This window comes from Myotis lucifugus, unplaced genomic scaffold (assembly GCF_000147115.1).
Source record: "Myotis lucifugus unplaced genomic scaffold, Myoluc2.0 scaffold_0, whole genome shotgun sequence".
NCBI classification, from domain to species: Eukaryota; Metazoa; Chordata; class Mammalia; order Chiroptera; family Vespertilionidae; genus Myotis; species Myotis lucifugus.
In genome coordinates, this window is record NW_005871048.1 from 34,915,998 (window position 1) to 34,933,176 (window position 17,179).

The following is a 17,179-nucleotide window of genomic DNA, read 5'->3' on the forward strand; positions in this document are numbered from 1 at the left end:
CTGAACCTGGGAGAGCCCTGTCTCTGCATTGATTGGCAGTTACGTTACCTGCAAGTAGGCGTACTTTTGCCCTGAAGTCATTTATATTCAGTATATTTCTGTATACACGTCACAGCTGATGCTTATGCGCATATGGTCTGCCCTAGTACTCACCTCTATGTCCCAGTGTGTGCCATGTATGTCTTCATAGCAATCAAGTAGATTTTTTAAGTTATTTCTCAGAAAATAAAGAATTGCCTTATATTTGTGTATTTACAATGTTTCTCACATTATACAGCCCTCTCTTAATTTTTAAAAATTTATCTTTATAAAAGATAAATTTATCTTTATAGTTGAAAGTATTACAGATGTTCCTTTGTTTTTGTTTTTTTCCCATTGACCCCTTCCACTCTGCACCCACCCCTCCCAAGCCTTCAGCACACTATTGTCTGTGTCATGGGCTATGCTTATATGTGTATAAGTTACCCGATTAATCTCCCCTGCCCACCCACCCCCACCTTCCCTCTTTATTAATTTTCTATTTTATAATTATTTTTGAATTGTTTAAAAATGGTACACATGCACAGGGTAAAAAATTCAAAGGGTATAGGAGAGCACTTAGTTAGAAGGTAAGTCTTCCTACTTTCTGTGTCTCACAGTTACTCAGTTCCCTTCCTCAGAGACAACTACTGGTTACACACACACACACACACAAACACACACACACACACACCCTCAAACCCTCTCACACTGTATAACACACTAGCACATCCTGGTAACACAATATTCAAACAATTGTGCACCTTTCTCCTTTTCATTTAGCAATATATTTTAGAGATAGTTTATATTAATTTATTTGGAAGAAAAATAAACCATTTGAATAAGAAAATTTAACCTAAAATACGTAGATTAATACTAGTTTTGGATGTTTATATAGAACATCATTTAACAAAATCAGTTATAAAAAAGAGAGAGCCCTGGATGGGTGGCTTAGTTGGTTGGAGTGTTTCCTATGCAGCAAAAGGTTGTAGGAAAAATAGTGATCAACTGCCTCCTGCATGCCCCCTACTGGGGATTGTGCCCACACCCAGACATGTGCCCTGAGTGCTAATCAAACAGGTGACCTCTTGGTTCATGGGTGGATGCTCAACCACTAAACCACACTGGCCGGGCAGGTTGCAGGTTCTATTTCTGATCAGGGGACATACCTGGGTTGCAGATTCAATTCCTGGTTGGGGCATGTAGGGGAGGCAATCAATCGATGTTTCTCTCACACATCAATGTTTCTCTCTCTCTCCCTTCCTCTATCTCTAAAAATCAATAAAAAGCATATTCTTTGGTGAGAATTTAAAAAAAAAAGAGAGACAGAAGGTGGAAGGGAGTTAAGATTTCATATACCTTTTAAAGATCACTTTAGGAAACAATCTAATTCTGATTACAGCAGACTTAATATCTGGGGGAAAAACTAGAATTTCTAGATAAAGTATCTACAAACATCTTTGTAAACACATCTCATCAGGAAGAAAAATGGGAGAAGATCTTGAAGTCTAGAAATAATTAGAAAAAATGCAGCAGTGTAAGGAGACACAGAGCTGGCATTTGCTGTGGGAGGACCTTGGATGTGCTAGAAGTCCTAGATCTTGTGTCCTATGAGCCTGAAAGGGCTCAGGAAACCAAGCCAGGGGCCATGTTAGCTGGAGGGTTGGATCCGGGAACCTTAACTGAAGCTGCAACCCCCAAAAGATGATATCCTCAATGAGTCAACTGGAAAAATCCCAACCCTGGGAGAGCTCTGATGGGAAGGCTTTCCTGCCTGGACTTCACGAGGTGGAATGGAAAAATTCCCTTTGAGAATTCAATCAGAAGCACATTCTCATGCAGATTTTGTGTCAGAATTCACATTACTTGTTTGGCCTGAAACAGACCACGTGTGAAATGGTGTTGTGTTGCAGTACCCCCTGATGACCTGCAGCCACAAATGTACATCCTCTGTGCAGAGATGACTTTAAACCCAGCCCTCAAGAATTCCCACAGATGAAGATCCTAGGAATATGAGCTCCTAGTAAAAAAAAAATCATAAAAAATAAAAATAAGTAAGTCACCAAAACCCAGAAGAAGCACCAGACAATAGAATGGGGCCCACAAAGACTACAGATATTGAATTTATTACATAAATAATATGAAGTAAGAATGATAATTTATTTTAGGAGATAAAAGAGTATCAAAAGCATTTTGCAGGAACAAGAAAATGACCTAGAAGATTTGACAAAGAAACACAGAGAATTTCTACACACAAAGGATATTATAATAATTTAAATTTAAAACTCAATGAATGAATTAAACATATAAGACAGTGAACTGAAATATAGATCTGTAGGAGTTACCAATAATGCAGATGGATAAGCAAAGGATGGAAACTATATAAGAGAGGAGACACAGAGAATGGAGTAAAAAATCTAACAAGCATCTAAGAATTTCAGAAGGAGAGGGAAAAAAGAATGGGAGAAAAGTAACATGTGAAGCAAATGCCACTGACATTTCATTAAGAAGTAACAAGAAAGTTTAGTGGAAGTTTAATGTACACACGAAAATATGTCAGATTTCATTATTAATCAGGAAAATGCAAGTTATAACCAACATGAGATACTATTTAACTCTCACAAAATTGGGAAAAAATAGAAGAGTCTACAATACTGTTTAAGTGAAAATAGAGAGCAGTGGAACTCTAATAAACAGCAACTGAAGTATGCTTCAGTCCTCTCATTTTGTTACCTAAAAATAATCTGTTGATAGTAAGGACTATGAATGTGGAAAAATCAGCCAAGATAAGTTTATTCATCTCTTCAATAAATATTTACTGAGCACCTATTCAGGAAATTATCTTAAAATTTAAAAAAACAGTCTTTGCTCAAAGGATCTTAGGACCTAGGGAATCAGATAATCAAAAATCACACAAATAAACATAAAACTATAACTGTGGAATAAAGGGACGTGTAAGAACTTGTAAGAGTGGGGATTGGCTGCGGAGGTCAGGAAAGGCTTTCCTGAGAGAATGATGACTGAGATGAGCCAAGTGAGAACAGGAGGTAAGTGGAAGAAGGTGGTAGTGGTGGTGGCTTGGGCAATTGCTACTGAAAGAGGAACCAACATGTGCAAATGCCCTGATGTTGAAGGCAACGTTTAGTTGAACTGAAAAGAGTTATTGTGGCTGGAACAAAGAGAGGGAAAAATTGAGAGAGAGAATATGCAGTCAAATGCTCTACCACTGAGCTATACCCCCTAGAGAGAGAGAATATGATGCAGAAGGGAGAGGTGCTAGTGGGAACCAGACCAGCTGGGATGGAGAGGAAGACAGACCAAAAGGGAAGGGCTAGGGGCAATAGGAAGGATTTTATACTAGGAGGATGGGAAGTACAAACATGTTTTTAGGCAGATGACTGAAATGATCAGTTGAACAAAGGGGGGGGAAAGAAAAAAAAAAGACCATCAGTTAATTATAAATTTTAAAATTCCATTAGGAAATGGAGTTAAAAAGTCTCTATAACCACATTTCTCTGCTCATATGTGACTGCACCAAGAATGGCCCCGTTCCCAGTTCCCAACAACAGCAAGGCACATCTGTGTTCTCACACTGCAAGCTCAGCTCTGCCTCTGACTGGACAGCCAGGACGGTACCTCCTGATTTGGGAGTCTTCCTCTCCCATCTCAACAATAGCAAGTGAGATTTAAGCCTGGCTGGTGATTCATTTGATGATGCCGGCAACATAATTGAACACATTTACTGCTTTGCAGCCAAAGCAAATGATTTCTCCATTGTTGGGAGTAAAAACCAATTTGTCAGTAAATGAAGCAGATATGATTCAAAAGAAGCAGAAAGACACTGAGAAGTACAATGTATTGTGTCTTTTCTGTTCGTGACTGCATTCATTACAAAACAGTAACCATGGGAAGCCACATTCCTGTTCTGAAGTTTATATGGTACAGCAAGCTATTCCAGATTCTCCGTGTCTATGGCCCTCTGTAACTCCAGTTTCTGTATTTTTTTAACAACTTTATTGACATGATATTTAAAGTGTACAGTTTGATAAGCTTTTTGTTGTTGTTTTTAAATTTATTTTTCAATTGCAGTTGACATACAGTGCTATATCAGTTTCAGGTATACAGCATAGTCATTAAACATTCATATAACTTACAAAGTGATCATCCCAATACAGTCTGGTAAGTTTTGAAACACGTATGCACCCATGAAGCCATCACCACAATCAAGATAATGACATATCCATCAATCCCCAAATTTATTTCTGCCCCTTCCTACCCTGACCTTTCCTCCTCCACCCCAAACAACTCAAGTTTAAATTTAATCATTTTTAATCAAAATTCTAGTGGACTTGTAAAGTAGGTTGGAATATATTCTCTAAAAGGCCCTTTCTGATCTATTATCCAATTCATTCTAAATACCATTCAAATGAAAGTTATTCTCTTGAATAAAATCTATTTATTTCCTCAGGAGTTTTAAGTCTTTGGGAATTATTTAATTTTTTTAAAAAATCTCATGACTTGAGAGTGCTGGTGGGAAAGAAAGGCTGTAGTCTCCAGTCCTGTAGTGAACTCCACCATCATTAATGTTTACATCCACCTTTCAGATCTCATTTCTGATGAAGACGAAGGAACAGTTTCCACCAGGGGCACCTCTGTTCAGAGCATTGAACTTGTCCTCCCACCCCATGCAAACCATCATGGAAATACATTTGGTGGCCAGATTATGGCTTGGATGGAGACGGTGGCTACTATTTCTGCAAGGTTCTCGGTTTTGACCTTCGACATGTGATGTTGGGACCAGTGGGGTGAGAGGAGAAAGGGACTGAGATCCAGTTATTGGGCAAGTCAAGGAGACAAGGAGAAGACAGTGTTGTCTTTTATCAAAATGAGAAAATTAGTCATTTACCTGTTTACCTTCAGATTAACTTGGTTCAAAAATAAAGTTGAAGTGACTGGTCTCATAGTTTATTCTGAATTATGAATGTTGACCTTGTGGCATTAAAATTCCTTGTAACAAAGTTATAACAAAGTAGATGCAGAATAGAAATAGGAGACAGCATTTACACTTAAAAGTAGTCAACTAAAATATCAATTAAAAGTAGTCAATTTGCAAACTTTTTAATGGCAATTTACATTTAGGTCTGACCTTCAAAGTTGTGTTGGAGTCATTATGGCTAAAGGATTGACTGAAAAATAAGAGGAAAAAAGGGAAGAATTGGAAGAATACTTTTAAATTTGCCTCAGTTTCAAAAAAGGTTATTTTATTCTTAGAACATGTAGGTAATTTAGCAGCTTTAAAGAACATGTGTATTCTGAAAATGCATTTCAACAAGATTTGCCCTTCGGACAATTTTTGTAACCATTGAAAACTGTTAAGGTTGTATTTTTCCCAAAACTACAAGAATTTTATTATTAATGTGCCTGTAGTTATTACTATAGTTAGGAACCTATAGTTATCCTTCCTATAAATTATGCACAAATAAAAGAGAACTTGTTTTTTAAATGAGATTGTCATTCTTGATAAGAAAGCATTTGAACCTCTTCTATGTTAAAAGCTTACAATATAATTAACTGTGGCAGAGTCTGTTCAGTGAGTGTAGGCACAATTCTTTAGCGTAATTGAATGGCCACAGTGGGAATCTAAAATGTAAAAATAACGGAAGTATTTCTGAGATTAAATATTCTTTATAGATATTTGAAAAGTTCACACACACAAAAATTGTAAAGTGAGTAACTTGTAACCTTTTAGGCTTTGTGCAGCAATCTAGGTAATTTTTCTGTGAGGGAAAAATGTTAAGTCTTTTGCTATGTGGGTGAATCTGTTAGCTGTGAAGCTGAGGAACTGGTGTGAATGGCACTAGCGGGCAGTTCTCGCACTGTGCCCCGCTCCGCCCTGGTAGTCCCTGCTCCCTGTGATGGGAGTCATGAGCTGCCAGAATGAATATAACCCTCAAATTAGAATGAAAGACATTGGCTTGTTTTTCAGAGGGACTTTCATGGGGAACAAAACAAGGGCAGGACTGTCACCACCAGAGGAGGAGCACAGCATCTTGGTAAAGACCCCACGGCTGGGGGACATGGTATTTCCCAAAGCGTTTGCAGGCGGTGTACAGAACCACTCTCAACACACACGATCTAGTCATTTGTTTCACTAGAGTTAAAAGATGTTTGCTTAGAAAGCACACGGGACACTGGTCTGTTGTGCCTGTGAAGCGAATCAGCAGTCCCTGAAAATATTGAGGAGAATGATCTATTTCTCCTCTCCTTCCTTTTGTGTCAACAGCCGCCTCTGTCGGGCGCACCCGGTTCTGAAGTCTGTGGACATGTTTAAGTTCCGAGGACCATCCACGGTGGGAGATCGTCTTGTCTTCAATGCCATTGTCAACAATACGTTTCAGACCTGGTAAAGTGTGTGTAGTGGTCTTCGGCTGCTATAAACGAATTCGAACTTGCACATAAATATGTTTTAAAATTTCTATTTCAATCTGGAGGTGAATATAGGGACTAGTTTAAAATCACCAAGTTCTTTCTATTTTTTTTCCCCATTCAGTTTTCAAAATTTGTACACATTTTAACCCTGTATTCTACTAGAGGCCTCCTTATACTGAGTAAATTGTGGTAGGTTGGTTTTTATAAGAGTGACTGTATATCTCAGTTGACCAGAATGGTACTGGTTTATACCTGTTGTAATTATTAACTCTTCCTTTCATTCTCAAAAGAGTCCCAGTGACTGTGTGGTCAACCATGAAGTCCAAGCCACTTTCCAGTTACTTTTATTACTCTTAATATACAAAGAAAAGATTTAATTTTGTATTTTTTTAGTATTTTTTATTTTTAAATGTAAAAAGGAATATATGTATTTCCTGTCCAATTTCAGTGTTTGATGCTTTTTAATCACAGAATTATTGTTTTGAGGGGAGAAAACTTGACTTTGGCATAATTTAAATTCCCCTCCCCATTACCAAAATATGTTCATGAATATATACAAACTCACAATTGGCCTTTTTCCCACCAGAAAGTGGGAAAGTAAAGCCGAAATGCCCTCAGGGCTTGCACATCTGATCTGTCGACCTGGAGAAATGGATTTTAACCATTGCATAGATTTGCAGACCACAGAGGAAAAACCAGGACCCTCATTTTCTTCCGTGCTTGGAGGAGGAGGAGGAGGTGGTGGGCAGATGAGGCCCAGTAAGCTCTGGTTCTCTGCCCACCGCCCTGTGTCGCCCTCTGCAGTGTCGAAGTGGGAGTGCGCGTGGAGGCCTTTGACTGCCAGGAGTGGTCCGAGGGCCTGGGCCGTCATATCAACAGTGCTTTTCTCATTTATAAAGCTGTCGATGATAAGGAAGAACTGGTTACATTTCCCAAAATCAAACCCGTGTCTAAGGTAAGTTATTAGCACCATGTACTTTTTCTTTTTTTCCCCAAATTACTCTAATCCTTTGTTGAAATGCCAGGTCCTTGAGTTGTAATGTCATAAAAATGAGCACTCAGAACAAGATCAAGCAGATAGAATTTATTGAAAAGAGCTTATGCACAAGGGAGTTGACCAGAAAAGAGAGGTCGAGCTCCCGGAGGGTTCTTGTGGATGGCTTGGGGTGGGTGTCGGGCTTGGGAATGAGGAGGAGGTCAGTTGTCCCATGATCGTCACTTGCCAGTGGTTGATCCCGGGGTAGTCACAGATATTTTCCATGGTCAGTGGACCACTCAAAGGGCCTAAAATAATGCTTGGGCAAATATTCTAGTTACCACTTAATAGACAAAGCAACTATTTTGCAGAACATGATGTTAAAAATGTTATTGTGCATTCTTCCCTTTAAGGATGTGATTAGGTTAATTTCAACTATGGGAAGGTTCCTGAGCAAGGAGCCATAGTCAGGCCTCCAAGATGGAGTCCAGATATTACCCCTATACTGTCTCACTGGGGGCCCTGCCTATCTCACCTCAACTGGGCCATGCACTGCTATTGGAAGCATAGTGTCTTCCTTTCCCATTTCTGATTCTCTTCTCCCACTTTACATCCGCATCTCTGTGCTGCTCCACGTTCATGGGAATTACCTGCAGTTGCCTTATTGCCAACTCTCACCTGAGCAGCATTCACGCAGACACTGGGTCCCAGTTAGCTTCTTCAGCTGACTTGGAAAGAGAGAGACTTAAGATTATAGCACTAAAGTATTAGAAATTTATTGATTTTACTTTGTTGTTGTTGTTTTTTGTTTGTTTGTTTTTTAATAAAGGATGATTTTAGACGGTATTGTGGAGCTATTGCACGCAAGAGAATTCGTCTGGGCAGGTAAGGGGCCTGGGTATAAGGATTTTATGGTGTAAGATCTTACCTTGCAAATTGCATAACAAAGAGCTGCTCTCTGGGTGTCTAGTCCGACGTAATGAAAGGAGAGAAGGTCTGATGTTTTCTGACAGTGATGAAAATTGTTCTTCCTGATTGTTCCACCAGTAAAAGCAGCATTTTAAACTGCTGATTTCAGCTCAAGAAAGTGTGTGTCATGGTTACTGTTGTGTGCTAAATACAGGGAAGAAAACTGTTATTTAACATTTTTATTTTTTCCCCCCCCAGAAAATATGTTATTTCCCACAAACAAGAGATTCCACTTTGCGTACACTGGGATATTCGCAACCAGGTGACAGTTTTATGATTTGGAGCGCTTCGTGTAAAGATCACATCATTGCAAACACAGAAACTCCCTGTTTAAATGATTCAGGTTGTGCTTACGCAGGTTAGATGAAAAGGTGAATCATAGCAACCAGTCATCTCACCATGAAACAGAACCAAGCTGTCAGTAACTGGTTACCAACCAGTTGCTTCGCTGCCTTGTTTGAGCTGTAGGTACAGTTCCCAAATTACAAACGCAGGATGCTCTGCCTTCAAATGCATCTGAGCTGCATGGGACATTGTCTTAGCACGACTTTTGCTGAAAACATGCCCACCAGCTTGCATTTTTATAACACAGCAACAAAGTATTAGTTGTTTTCATGTTTTGGGCCATAAAATGTAAAGGAAAATCCAAGTTTATTAATAAGTTATACTGAAGGGCAATCTTATCTTTGCTTAGCATACCAACTAAAATCATATTAACTTGCTAAACATACAGGCCTCAGGTTACCTTGTCTGAATTCTGAATTAAAAGTTTGAGACAGAAGTTGTTACCTGTAGCATAGTTTTAAGCTCAACATAATCACTTTGGCTCTAAAAGTACCCATTTTCTAAGCAGAAAATATTCCCAGATCTGTGCATTGAACTCACAGCTTTTTAAATATTTGCATTTTAGGTATCCCTGAGTGATGACAATGTGGAGGCTTTCAAAAAGCTGGTGGCCAAAAGTGGTTGGGAGATCACCAGTGCTGTGGAAAAGGTAGGAGGCATCCAGGTGTATGCACAAACAACTCATTATACATCACAAATAAAAATTGTACACCTGAAACCTATTTAATTTTACTAACCAATGTCACCCCATAAATTCAGTTTAAAAAATAAAAAATAAATTATCATGGTGGTGGTGGTTCTGCTTGTACTACTGCTTTTAAGAAAGTAAAAAATCTTTTTGGAAAAGTATTTCTAAAAGTCAAGCCTTGTTTCAGCCCTGTCTCTACTACTCCATGCTGGCTGACTTGGGGTCCTTCAAATACACCCTGCACCCCCTCACCTCTCACCTCCTAACTAGATTATAAACTTTTTAAGAAGGAAAACTGTCTTTGTACCTCTTCTAACACCTTTTACAATATTTTGTGTGTCATCAAATTTAACTGAACAGGCATCATTTGGATTCTAACTGTATCTGGTTTCAGAGGTATGTTAGGAGACCCTTGGAAGCTGGTGCCCACACTAACTAGACTGCATGCTCTCTGAGGGCCCTTTTGCTCACCACTATGGTCCCAGGACATAGCAGTGGCTGACTGTCAGGAGATGCTCGATAATGCCAGCTCTCTGAAACATGTGTACTGTTTTTCATCATCCATGAAGCAGTAGCCTCTAAAATAGGGTAATTATATGATCTCGTTACAAATGGAATTTAACCTGTATTCTTCTGAGCATGAAAGGGAACTGGTTTTCTTGGAAAGTTGGTCTTGGAGAATTTTTTCACTAAGCAAAAGTTGGCTTTTCTAACGTAGTAGGGTTTAAAGAGAGCCAACATCAATCTCTGCCTCTCCTTGTCTGCTTCATCTGCATCTGTCATTGATTCTGACAGAGGAGCGATGAGGATTTCCTGCTACCTTTACCTTCTGAGGAATGGTCCAAATAGCATTCAGTCACGCAGTACTGTACTCGGCACTGGTAAGTCTAGAGAGGTCTGCAGGGGCAGGGTTTAATGGTGACTGCTCAGCCTGATGTTTGCTTTGGCTCTAGGGTAGGAAGCAGCACCATGTGTCTGCAACCTGGGGAGCAGCTTCCAGGAAAAGTGCTGTGACCATCTCCTAGAACTGCTGTAATAGTACCACAAACTGGGTGGCTTAACCAATAAAAATGTATTGTCTCACAGTTATGGAAGCTAGAAGTCTAAGATCAAGGTGTTGGTAGCGTTGGTTCCTCCTGAAGGAGTGAGGGAGAGCCTGTTCCAGGCCTCTCCCTGAGCTTCTGGTGGTTTTCTGGCAATCTTTGGTGTTCCTTGGCTTGTAGATGTGTCACCCAACTTCTGCCTTCATCTTCACGTGGCGTTCTCCCAGTGTGCATGTCTGCGTGCAAATTTTATATATATATATTATTGATTTTAGAGAAAGGGAAAGGAATGGGGATAGAGAGATAGAAACATCAATTGGTTGCCTCCTGCATATCCCCTACTGGGCATTGAGCATGTACCCTGACCAGGAATTGAACTACTGACCTCTTGGTTACTGGGTCAATGCTCAACCACTGAGCCACCCTGGCTGGGCCAAATTTTCCCTTTATATAAGGACACAGGTCATATGGAGCCCATCCTACTTCAATATAACCTCATCTCAATTACATCTACAATGACCTTATTTCCAAATGAGGTCACATTCTGAGATCCTACGGGTGAGGACTTTAACATATGAATCTGGAAAGGACACAATTCAACCCTCAACAAGTACTCAGCCCAGTATTACATCCCACTCCACCCTGGTTAGACCATGGCTTCCCTAAGGGCACACCATGCTTGAGGTTGTGGAATTCACTTGGCCACCTGCCCTCACCTCCTCTGAGACTGCAGAGCTCCAGCAGCCTGGCTTAGAGCTGCATGGCCACCAAGCTTTGATAAGGTGACTTCTCTCCGAATTTACACCGATGAACCTCCTTCTACTCCTGCTGTACAAGGGGCAAAGTTAGGCATACCCATGCTGGGTGAGTCTCAGCCACCAACTGGAGCCCTGTGCATGGTTTTCTCTTTTTGATAAGTGCTCTGGGCCGACATTATGTTCTCCTCCGTGGGCTCTATTGAGAGACAGGCTTGGCGCTGAGGTCAACCGGAGAGGTAAAATGGTATAAGCAAATAGTCCCTTCTTTCCATTCTGAGCTGCTTGTGGTCACTTTCTCATTGCTTCATTCTCTTCTGGAAGATATTTATGTTTAAATAAAGGTTTTCTCCCTCACAGCTTGATTATTCCATCTGCTTGATTCCTGCAGTGAAGTCTTAACCCTGTGTTTGTTTGTCTTCACACAGCTTGTTGCCATGGGAATTATTATAAGATGACAAGTTTCAACACTAACTTCAAAGCACCCTGAAAGAGATGGAGATTTAAAATGGGCAGGAGAGAAATGTGTGCTTAGTGGAACACATGTCTCTGATTATTGGCAAAAGCACAGTAGAAGGAGAGTTCAGAGTAACAGGGATACAGTAATGTTTCAGTATAAGTCACATGGCTCTCCAAGATGGGCCTCCTCTGAGCTAAGGAATAATAGACATTAGAAAGAAACCCAGGAATCGGCCTGCCCTATGAGTCACTATTGAAAGAACACTTTGTGCTGAAGAAACATGGTGCTTCAGCGGCTGCACTGAGTGGCTGAGTTGGTTCTAGAGGTGGTCAGCTGACTTCCTGGGGTCACCTCAGCCCACGAGAAGGCACACCTGACATCTGCAGCCTCAGCTCCAAGGTCTTAGCAGGGGATGCAGCCTAACAATCTGATGATATTTTCTGTTGTTCCTGAACTATTGCACAATAATTAAATAACCCACCTTCAAGTCACATGTTGTTTGGAGAATACGGAAGTACGCATCCTGGTTAGAGCCCTAGACATCCAAGTGTTTGAAGTTGCCATCATTGGCTTCATTGTTATTTGGATGCCAGCAGCCTATAACTACATATGTATGTCCATGGTGGTTTTTTAAAAATATGTTTTTATTGATTTTGGAGAGGAAGGGAGAGGGAGAGATAGAAACATCAATGATGATAGAGGATCACTGATTGGCTGCCTCCTGCATGCCCCCCACTAGGGATCAAGCCTGCAACCCAGGCATGTGCCCTGACAGGGAATTGAACCGTGACCTCCTGGTTCATAGGTCATAGGTTAACCTGGTTCATAGGTCAACCACTGAGCCACACAAGTGGGGCAACATGTGTGATGTTTTTAAGTAAAAACATCCATTTTTCTTTTGTAATTTATTTTTATTATCTTTTAGATAAAAATATATACTCTGGAAGAACAAGATATTTTATCTGTTTGGGTTGAAAAGCACGTGGAAAAACCGGCACACTTGGCTTATCATCTATTGTCTGACTTTACCAAGCGACCCTTGTGGGACCCCCATTATGTGTAAGAATAAATTTAAAATATTTTCTTAATCAACCCTGACATGATAGAAAAGATAACCTCCAGATTGCATTGCATCTCCATTGCCAACATGTGACCTCATTTTATTAATTAAAGTCTATTTTTTAAAGCTTGCTCTGCATAGAAAATGACATTAGGTGCTATTAAGAAACACAAAACCAAGTTATTATAATCACTTATTTATCATCTATATTGAGTCGACATGCTTTACCCACATCTATTGTAATCCTGCCAATAACTCTTCAAGTTTGATAGTATTTTCATTTAATGAGGGAGATTGCCAAGATAGCACAGCAATAAAGCGATGGAACCCAAATTGGAGCCCAGGTCTATCAGGCTCTGAATTCCACACTTGAACACAGTTTCACTGCTCTTGAGGAAATGATTATCGAACTGTTCTTCTCACTTCACACTCTTGATATTTAATTGGTGGTCCCTTTGTTTTTTCTGTGAAGCAGCACTCCCAGGTGAGAAGCTGAAAGGAAGCTGTGTGAGTATGGAGGTGAAAGACATTCCTTCCTGCTCTCCCTGATCAGGGGCCACTCCCGTCAGCCTACATCTCTTACTTCTGTTACCTTTGTCTCCTGCATCCCTAATTCAGTCTTCTCTACTTGCCCTCCTTTCCTGGAAGAGGGAGCTGTGTACCTTGTCAACTGTGCTGACAGGGACTGACCACACTGAGGCCACACTGCCTCTGCAAGGAGTTCCAGCTCCTGGGCCCACTCAGGGCTTCCAGGACACCTTGCTGAAAGGGAAGGACTGGTGAGGTGGGCTTCCTATAATAGTAGGCATTACTGCTGACTTCCTAATCCTCATGAGGTAGAGGTTCATCTTTAAAATGACTGAACCTCATTGTGATTAATACCATGTAATAGATAATTTAAGACCACGAAAGTGAAACAGCTCCAGGGCCATGTGTTACATTGCATGGGTGCCAGAATGATACAATATGGTTAATGCTGTCATAATAAAACACTCCAAGAGAAGAGAAACACGTCACGATTTTCTTGCATCGGTATTTGTAGATACTCTGTAAGTACAAAGCTTTTAGTAAGAACAATGCCTAAACTTTGGTGTTAATTCTTTTCAAATGTTTCTCCCTCTATTTGCTATGTCACCTGACATTCTAGCCATATTGAACTTGAATAATGGAGGAATGAATTCTTATTCAACTTACTTTTCTTATGTACCTACTATGATTCAGGTACTGTGCCAGGTGTGTGCATTTAATCTTCACAATAACCCCAAAGGTATTATTATCTACATTTTACAGATAGAAAAAATAAAGTGACTTTCCCTAACATAACACATCTACTAAATGGCAGTCCAGGATTCAAAGGCAAGTTGTTTGATTCCAAACTTAGTGTTCTAATATACCATATCCCTTTACCTGAGTTCTTCTTGGACTGTCCATATAATTCCCTAGTCTTCAAAATGTTATTACTTGATCCTACAGAAAATAATTTTTGTGGAAAACAGCGAAATGCTTTTCTCTGAAGTGTTGTGGCCAGTGACCTTAGACTCAGGTGGCCACCATGTTCACCATCACATGCAGTGTTATTTCTTCTGACCAAACAGCTTTCTAAAGATAGACTGGCTTTGGAGGGATGGTTACAAAAGAAGTAACTGCCTTATTCAATCAGGTAGAAAAGTACAGCCTTTCTTTCACTGTTCTATTTACACAGGTCCTGTGAAGTCATAGACTGGGTGAGTGAAGATGATCAAATATATTATATCACTTGTCCTATAGCGAGTGGTGACAAACCCAAAGACTTGGTCGTACTTGTATCACGAAGATCTCTTAAAGATAGGTGAGTAAATGAAATTCAAGTGTTACAGCAATGTTTTATAGTATAGTGTAGAAAGCAAAAGTTGATATGAAAATAGGGAAGTCAATGTAAGCATTTCTGGTCTTGAATGATGTTCATCTGAAATTTTTCTAGATGTACCTTAGTTATTAAAAAAACAAACACAATCCAAACAATCATATGTTAAGTGCCAGTTATATACAAAGCACCATGCAAGATTCCTAAAGCAGTTCCCTTTTCTTTTTCTCTGTGCAGATGTAAAACTGATATTTAGCAAACCATTGAAATATTCCACTATCAGTAAAAATGTAGTAAAAGCCAAATAAAATACCAGGAATTGGTTTAGGATTTACAAAGGCTTCATTGTGCTAGATATCCAAAATGGCCGCTGCCCCCTAGGGCTGTCAATCAGCATCTACCCATGGCTTCTCTGTGGGCATTGTACTTCTCCAAGCACATTGCCGACGTTCTAAGGAGAAGGGCCCCAAGAGCAAGTACTCAAAGAGACAAGTGGAAGCTGCCAGGACAGTTAAGGTCTACCCCTGAAACTGGCCAGCATCATTCCCGATGCTATCCACTGAGCCAAAGCTGGCCTGTAGAAATAATCCCACACATGTATAAATATTAATGCACATGGATGTTCAGTGTAATATCAATTATGGCAAAAGATATTAGAAATAGACCAAAGACCATCTTATAAATTGTGGTAGAGCCATGCTATGGAGTAGTCTGCCAGCATTTAAAAGGTTAAAGTAACTAGAGGCACCTCCAAAGATTTATTGTTAGGTGAAAAATCAAATTATAGACAATGATTGTATTTATGTAAAAATATATATCTGTGCATTTTCTTACATAAATGTCATATATTTATAAAAAGGTCTGGAGGAATACACACCAAAAATTTAAGTGTAATCATCTCGAGAGAGTGCATTGACTAGGGTGAACTGAAGAAAACCTCTATATTCTATTCTGTAGGGTTCCTTGTTGTTTGGGGCTTCTTTAAAACAACGGGTATTCTTTCATTTAAAAGGAAAGTGAAATTACAGCCCATTAGAGCACAATAAAACCAGTTTGGAGATTGGTTCCATCTTTGTGGAATTCTGCAAGTATATATAATTCTTTTTTTTAAAATATATTTTATTGATTTTTTACAGAGAGGAAGGGAGAGAGATAGAGTTAGAAACATCGATGAGAGAGAAACATCGATCAGCTGCCTCCTGCACACCCTCTACTGGGATTGTGCCCACAACCAAGGTACATGCCCTTGACCGGAATCGAACCCGGGACCTTTCAGTCCGCAGGCCGACGCTCTATCCACTGAGCCAAACCAGTTTTGGTGTATAATTCTTAGACAGAAAACACTTCTGGTCCATATTACTATGGCTTGAATATAGCCATATAGAATGTTAGAATAGTTCCAACAACTATTCTTCGTTTCTCACAAGAACTTGGAAAGTGTCCTTTTATCTTTCAGTAACACTTACACCGTGGCAGTGAAGTCGGTCATTCTGCCATCGGTCCCACCTTCTCCACAGTACGTCAGAAGTGAAATCATATGTGCTGGCTTTCTCATCCATGCTATTGACAGCAGTTCATGCACTGTAAGTTTGATGAAACATCTGCAGGTTACTTTGTTTCTACAGATATGAGAAGTCTTTTACTCATATTTCCTAATTAATTATAATTCTGCAATGTGTGTCCATACCAGGGGAATCCTGTCATCCTTTCAGATCCATTCCAGGTCCCCAGAAGAGTAGGATTAATAGCCTTCCCTATACTAACAAGACTCAGTTCTCTGCTTGAAAAAGCTCCATGTCAATAAGAAACTGAAATACTGTATTTTCTTTTTGAAACAGGTATCTTATTTTAACCAGATTTCTGCTAGCATCTTGCCTTACTTTGCTGGGAATCTTGGTGGCTGGTCAAAATCCATTGAAGAGACAGCAGGTTCCTGTATACGATTCATAGAGAATGCTACTGATGATGGGTCAATAAGTATATTTTAAGTGATAAACTTTCAATTATCTGTAATTGATTTCCCACTTTTAATTCCAAGCACCCTTATCCATGACGCTTGGCAAGCTTTTCGGCCACTAAATAATTGGCCTAAGCAAAATGAAGTTAGGAAGAGGTTAAAAACCAAAGTGCATCTCAGGTCAAAGACCATTGGTTTGAACTAGCATTAAAAGAGCTTTAAAAATGTTTTTAGATGCCCCCGTCCATGGGCACAGGCATTAGAAAACTGCCATGTGCAATACTGTGTGTTCTGTAAAATGGTACAAATATGGCTAAAATAATCATAAATATTTTTAGACTACAGAGGTGAAATGTGTTGTTTGAAATTTTATAAAATAAAAAAATGACAAGTTGGTTAGCTGATTAATAGTGTGGATTGTTCCACGTACCGCAGGCATCTGTATGTCAGGAGCATTTGACAAGATGTATTACATGTTTTAGAGCTTTAAATTAGGAAGACATTAAAGCGTAATGGGAACCAATCAATTTTAGTAATAGGAACTACTTTACTAGTGTCATTTAACATATACTCAAGGTGGCTGACCAATTTAGTATCTACTGCGATATATACACATGGAAAGTACCTGCAAAATGT

At 39.7% G+C, this 17,179-nt stretch overlaps 1 protein-coding gene and 1 long non-coding RNA gene across 2 annotated transcripts in view; one reads left to right on the forward strand and one right to left on the reverse strand.

Moving 5' to 3' along the window:
- Positions 1 to 16,697, forward strand: part of ACOT12 (acyl-CoA thioesterase 12) — a 32,047-nt gene extending 15,350 nt beyond the window's left edge. The window contains exons 6-15 of the mRNA XM_023750289.1: positions 4,623 to 4,779; positions 6,302 to 6,421; positions 7,252 to 7,402; positions 8,253 to 8,308; positions 8,591 to 8,654; positions 9,303 to 9,386; positions 12,609 to 12,742; positions 14,446 to 14,571; positions 16,043 to 16,169; positions 16,425 to 16,697. Of these exons, the coding sequence (XP_023606057.1) occupies positions 4,623 to 4,779; positions 6,302 to 6,421; positions 7,252 to 7,402; positions 8,253 to 8,308; positions 8,591 to 8,654; positions 9,303 to 9,386; positions 12,609 to 12,742; positions 14,446 to 14,571; positions 16,043 to 16,169; positions 16,425 to 16,574 (1,169 nt within the window). The 3' untranslated portion in view covers positions 16,575 to 16,697. The remainder of the gene's footprint in view (positions 1 to 4,622; positions 4,780 to 6,301; positions 6,422 to 7,251; positions 7,403 to 8,252; positions 8,309 to 8,590; positions 8,655 to 9,302; positions 9,387 to 12,608; positions 12,743 to 14,445; positions 14,572 to 16,042; positions 16,170 to 16,424) is intronic.
- LOC111825048 lies at positions 7,519 to 16,437 on the reverse strand. Its single transcript, XR_002828156.1, has 3 exons — positions 16,053 to 16,437; positions 10,510 to 10,704; positions 7,519 to 8,536 (listed from the first exon to the last, which is right to left on the reverse strand). It is a non-coding gene; the product is annotated as an uncharacterized LOC111825048 (long non-coding RNA).
- Positions 16,698 to 17,179: the final 482 nt, after the last annotated feature.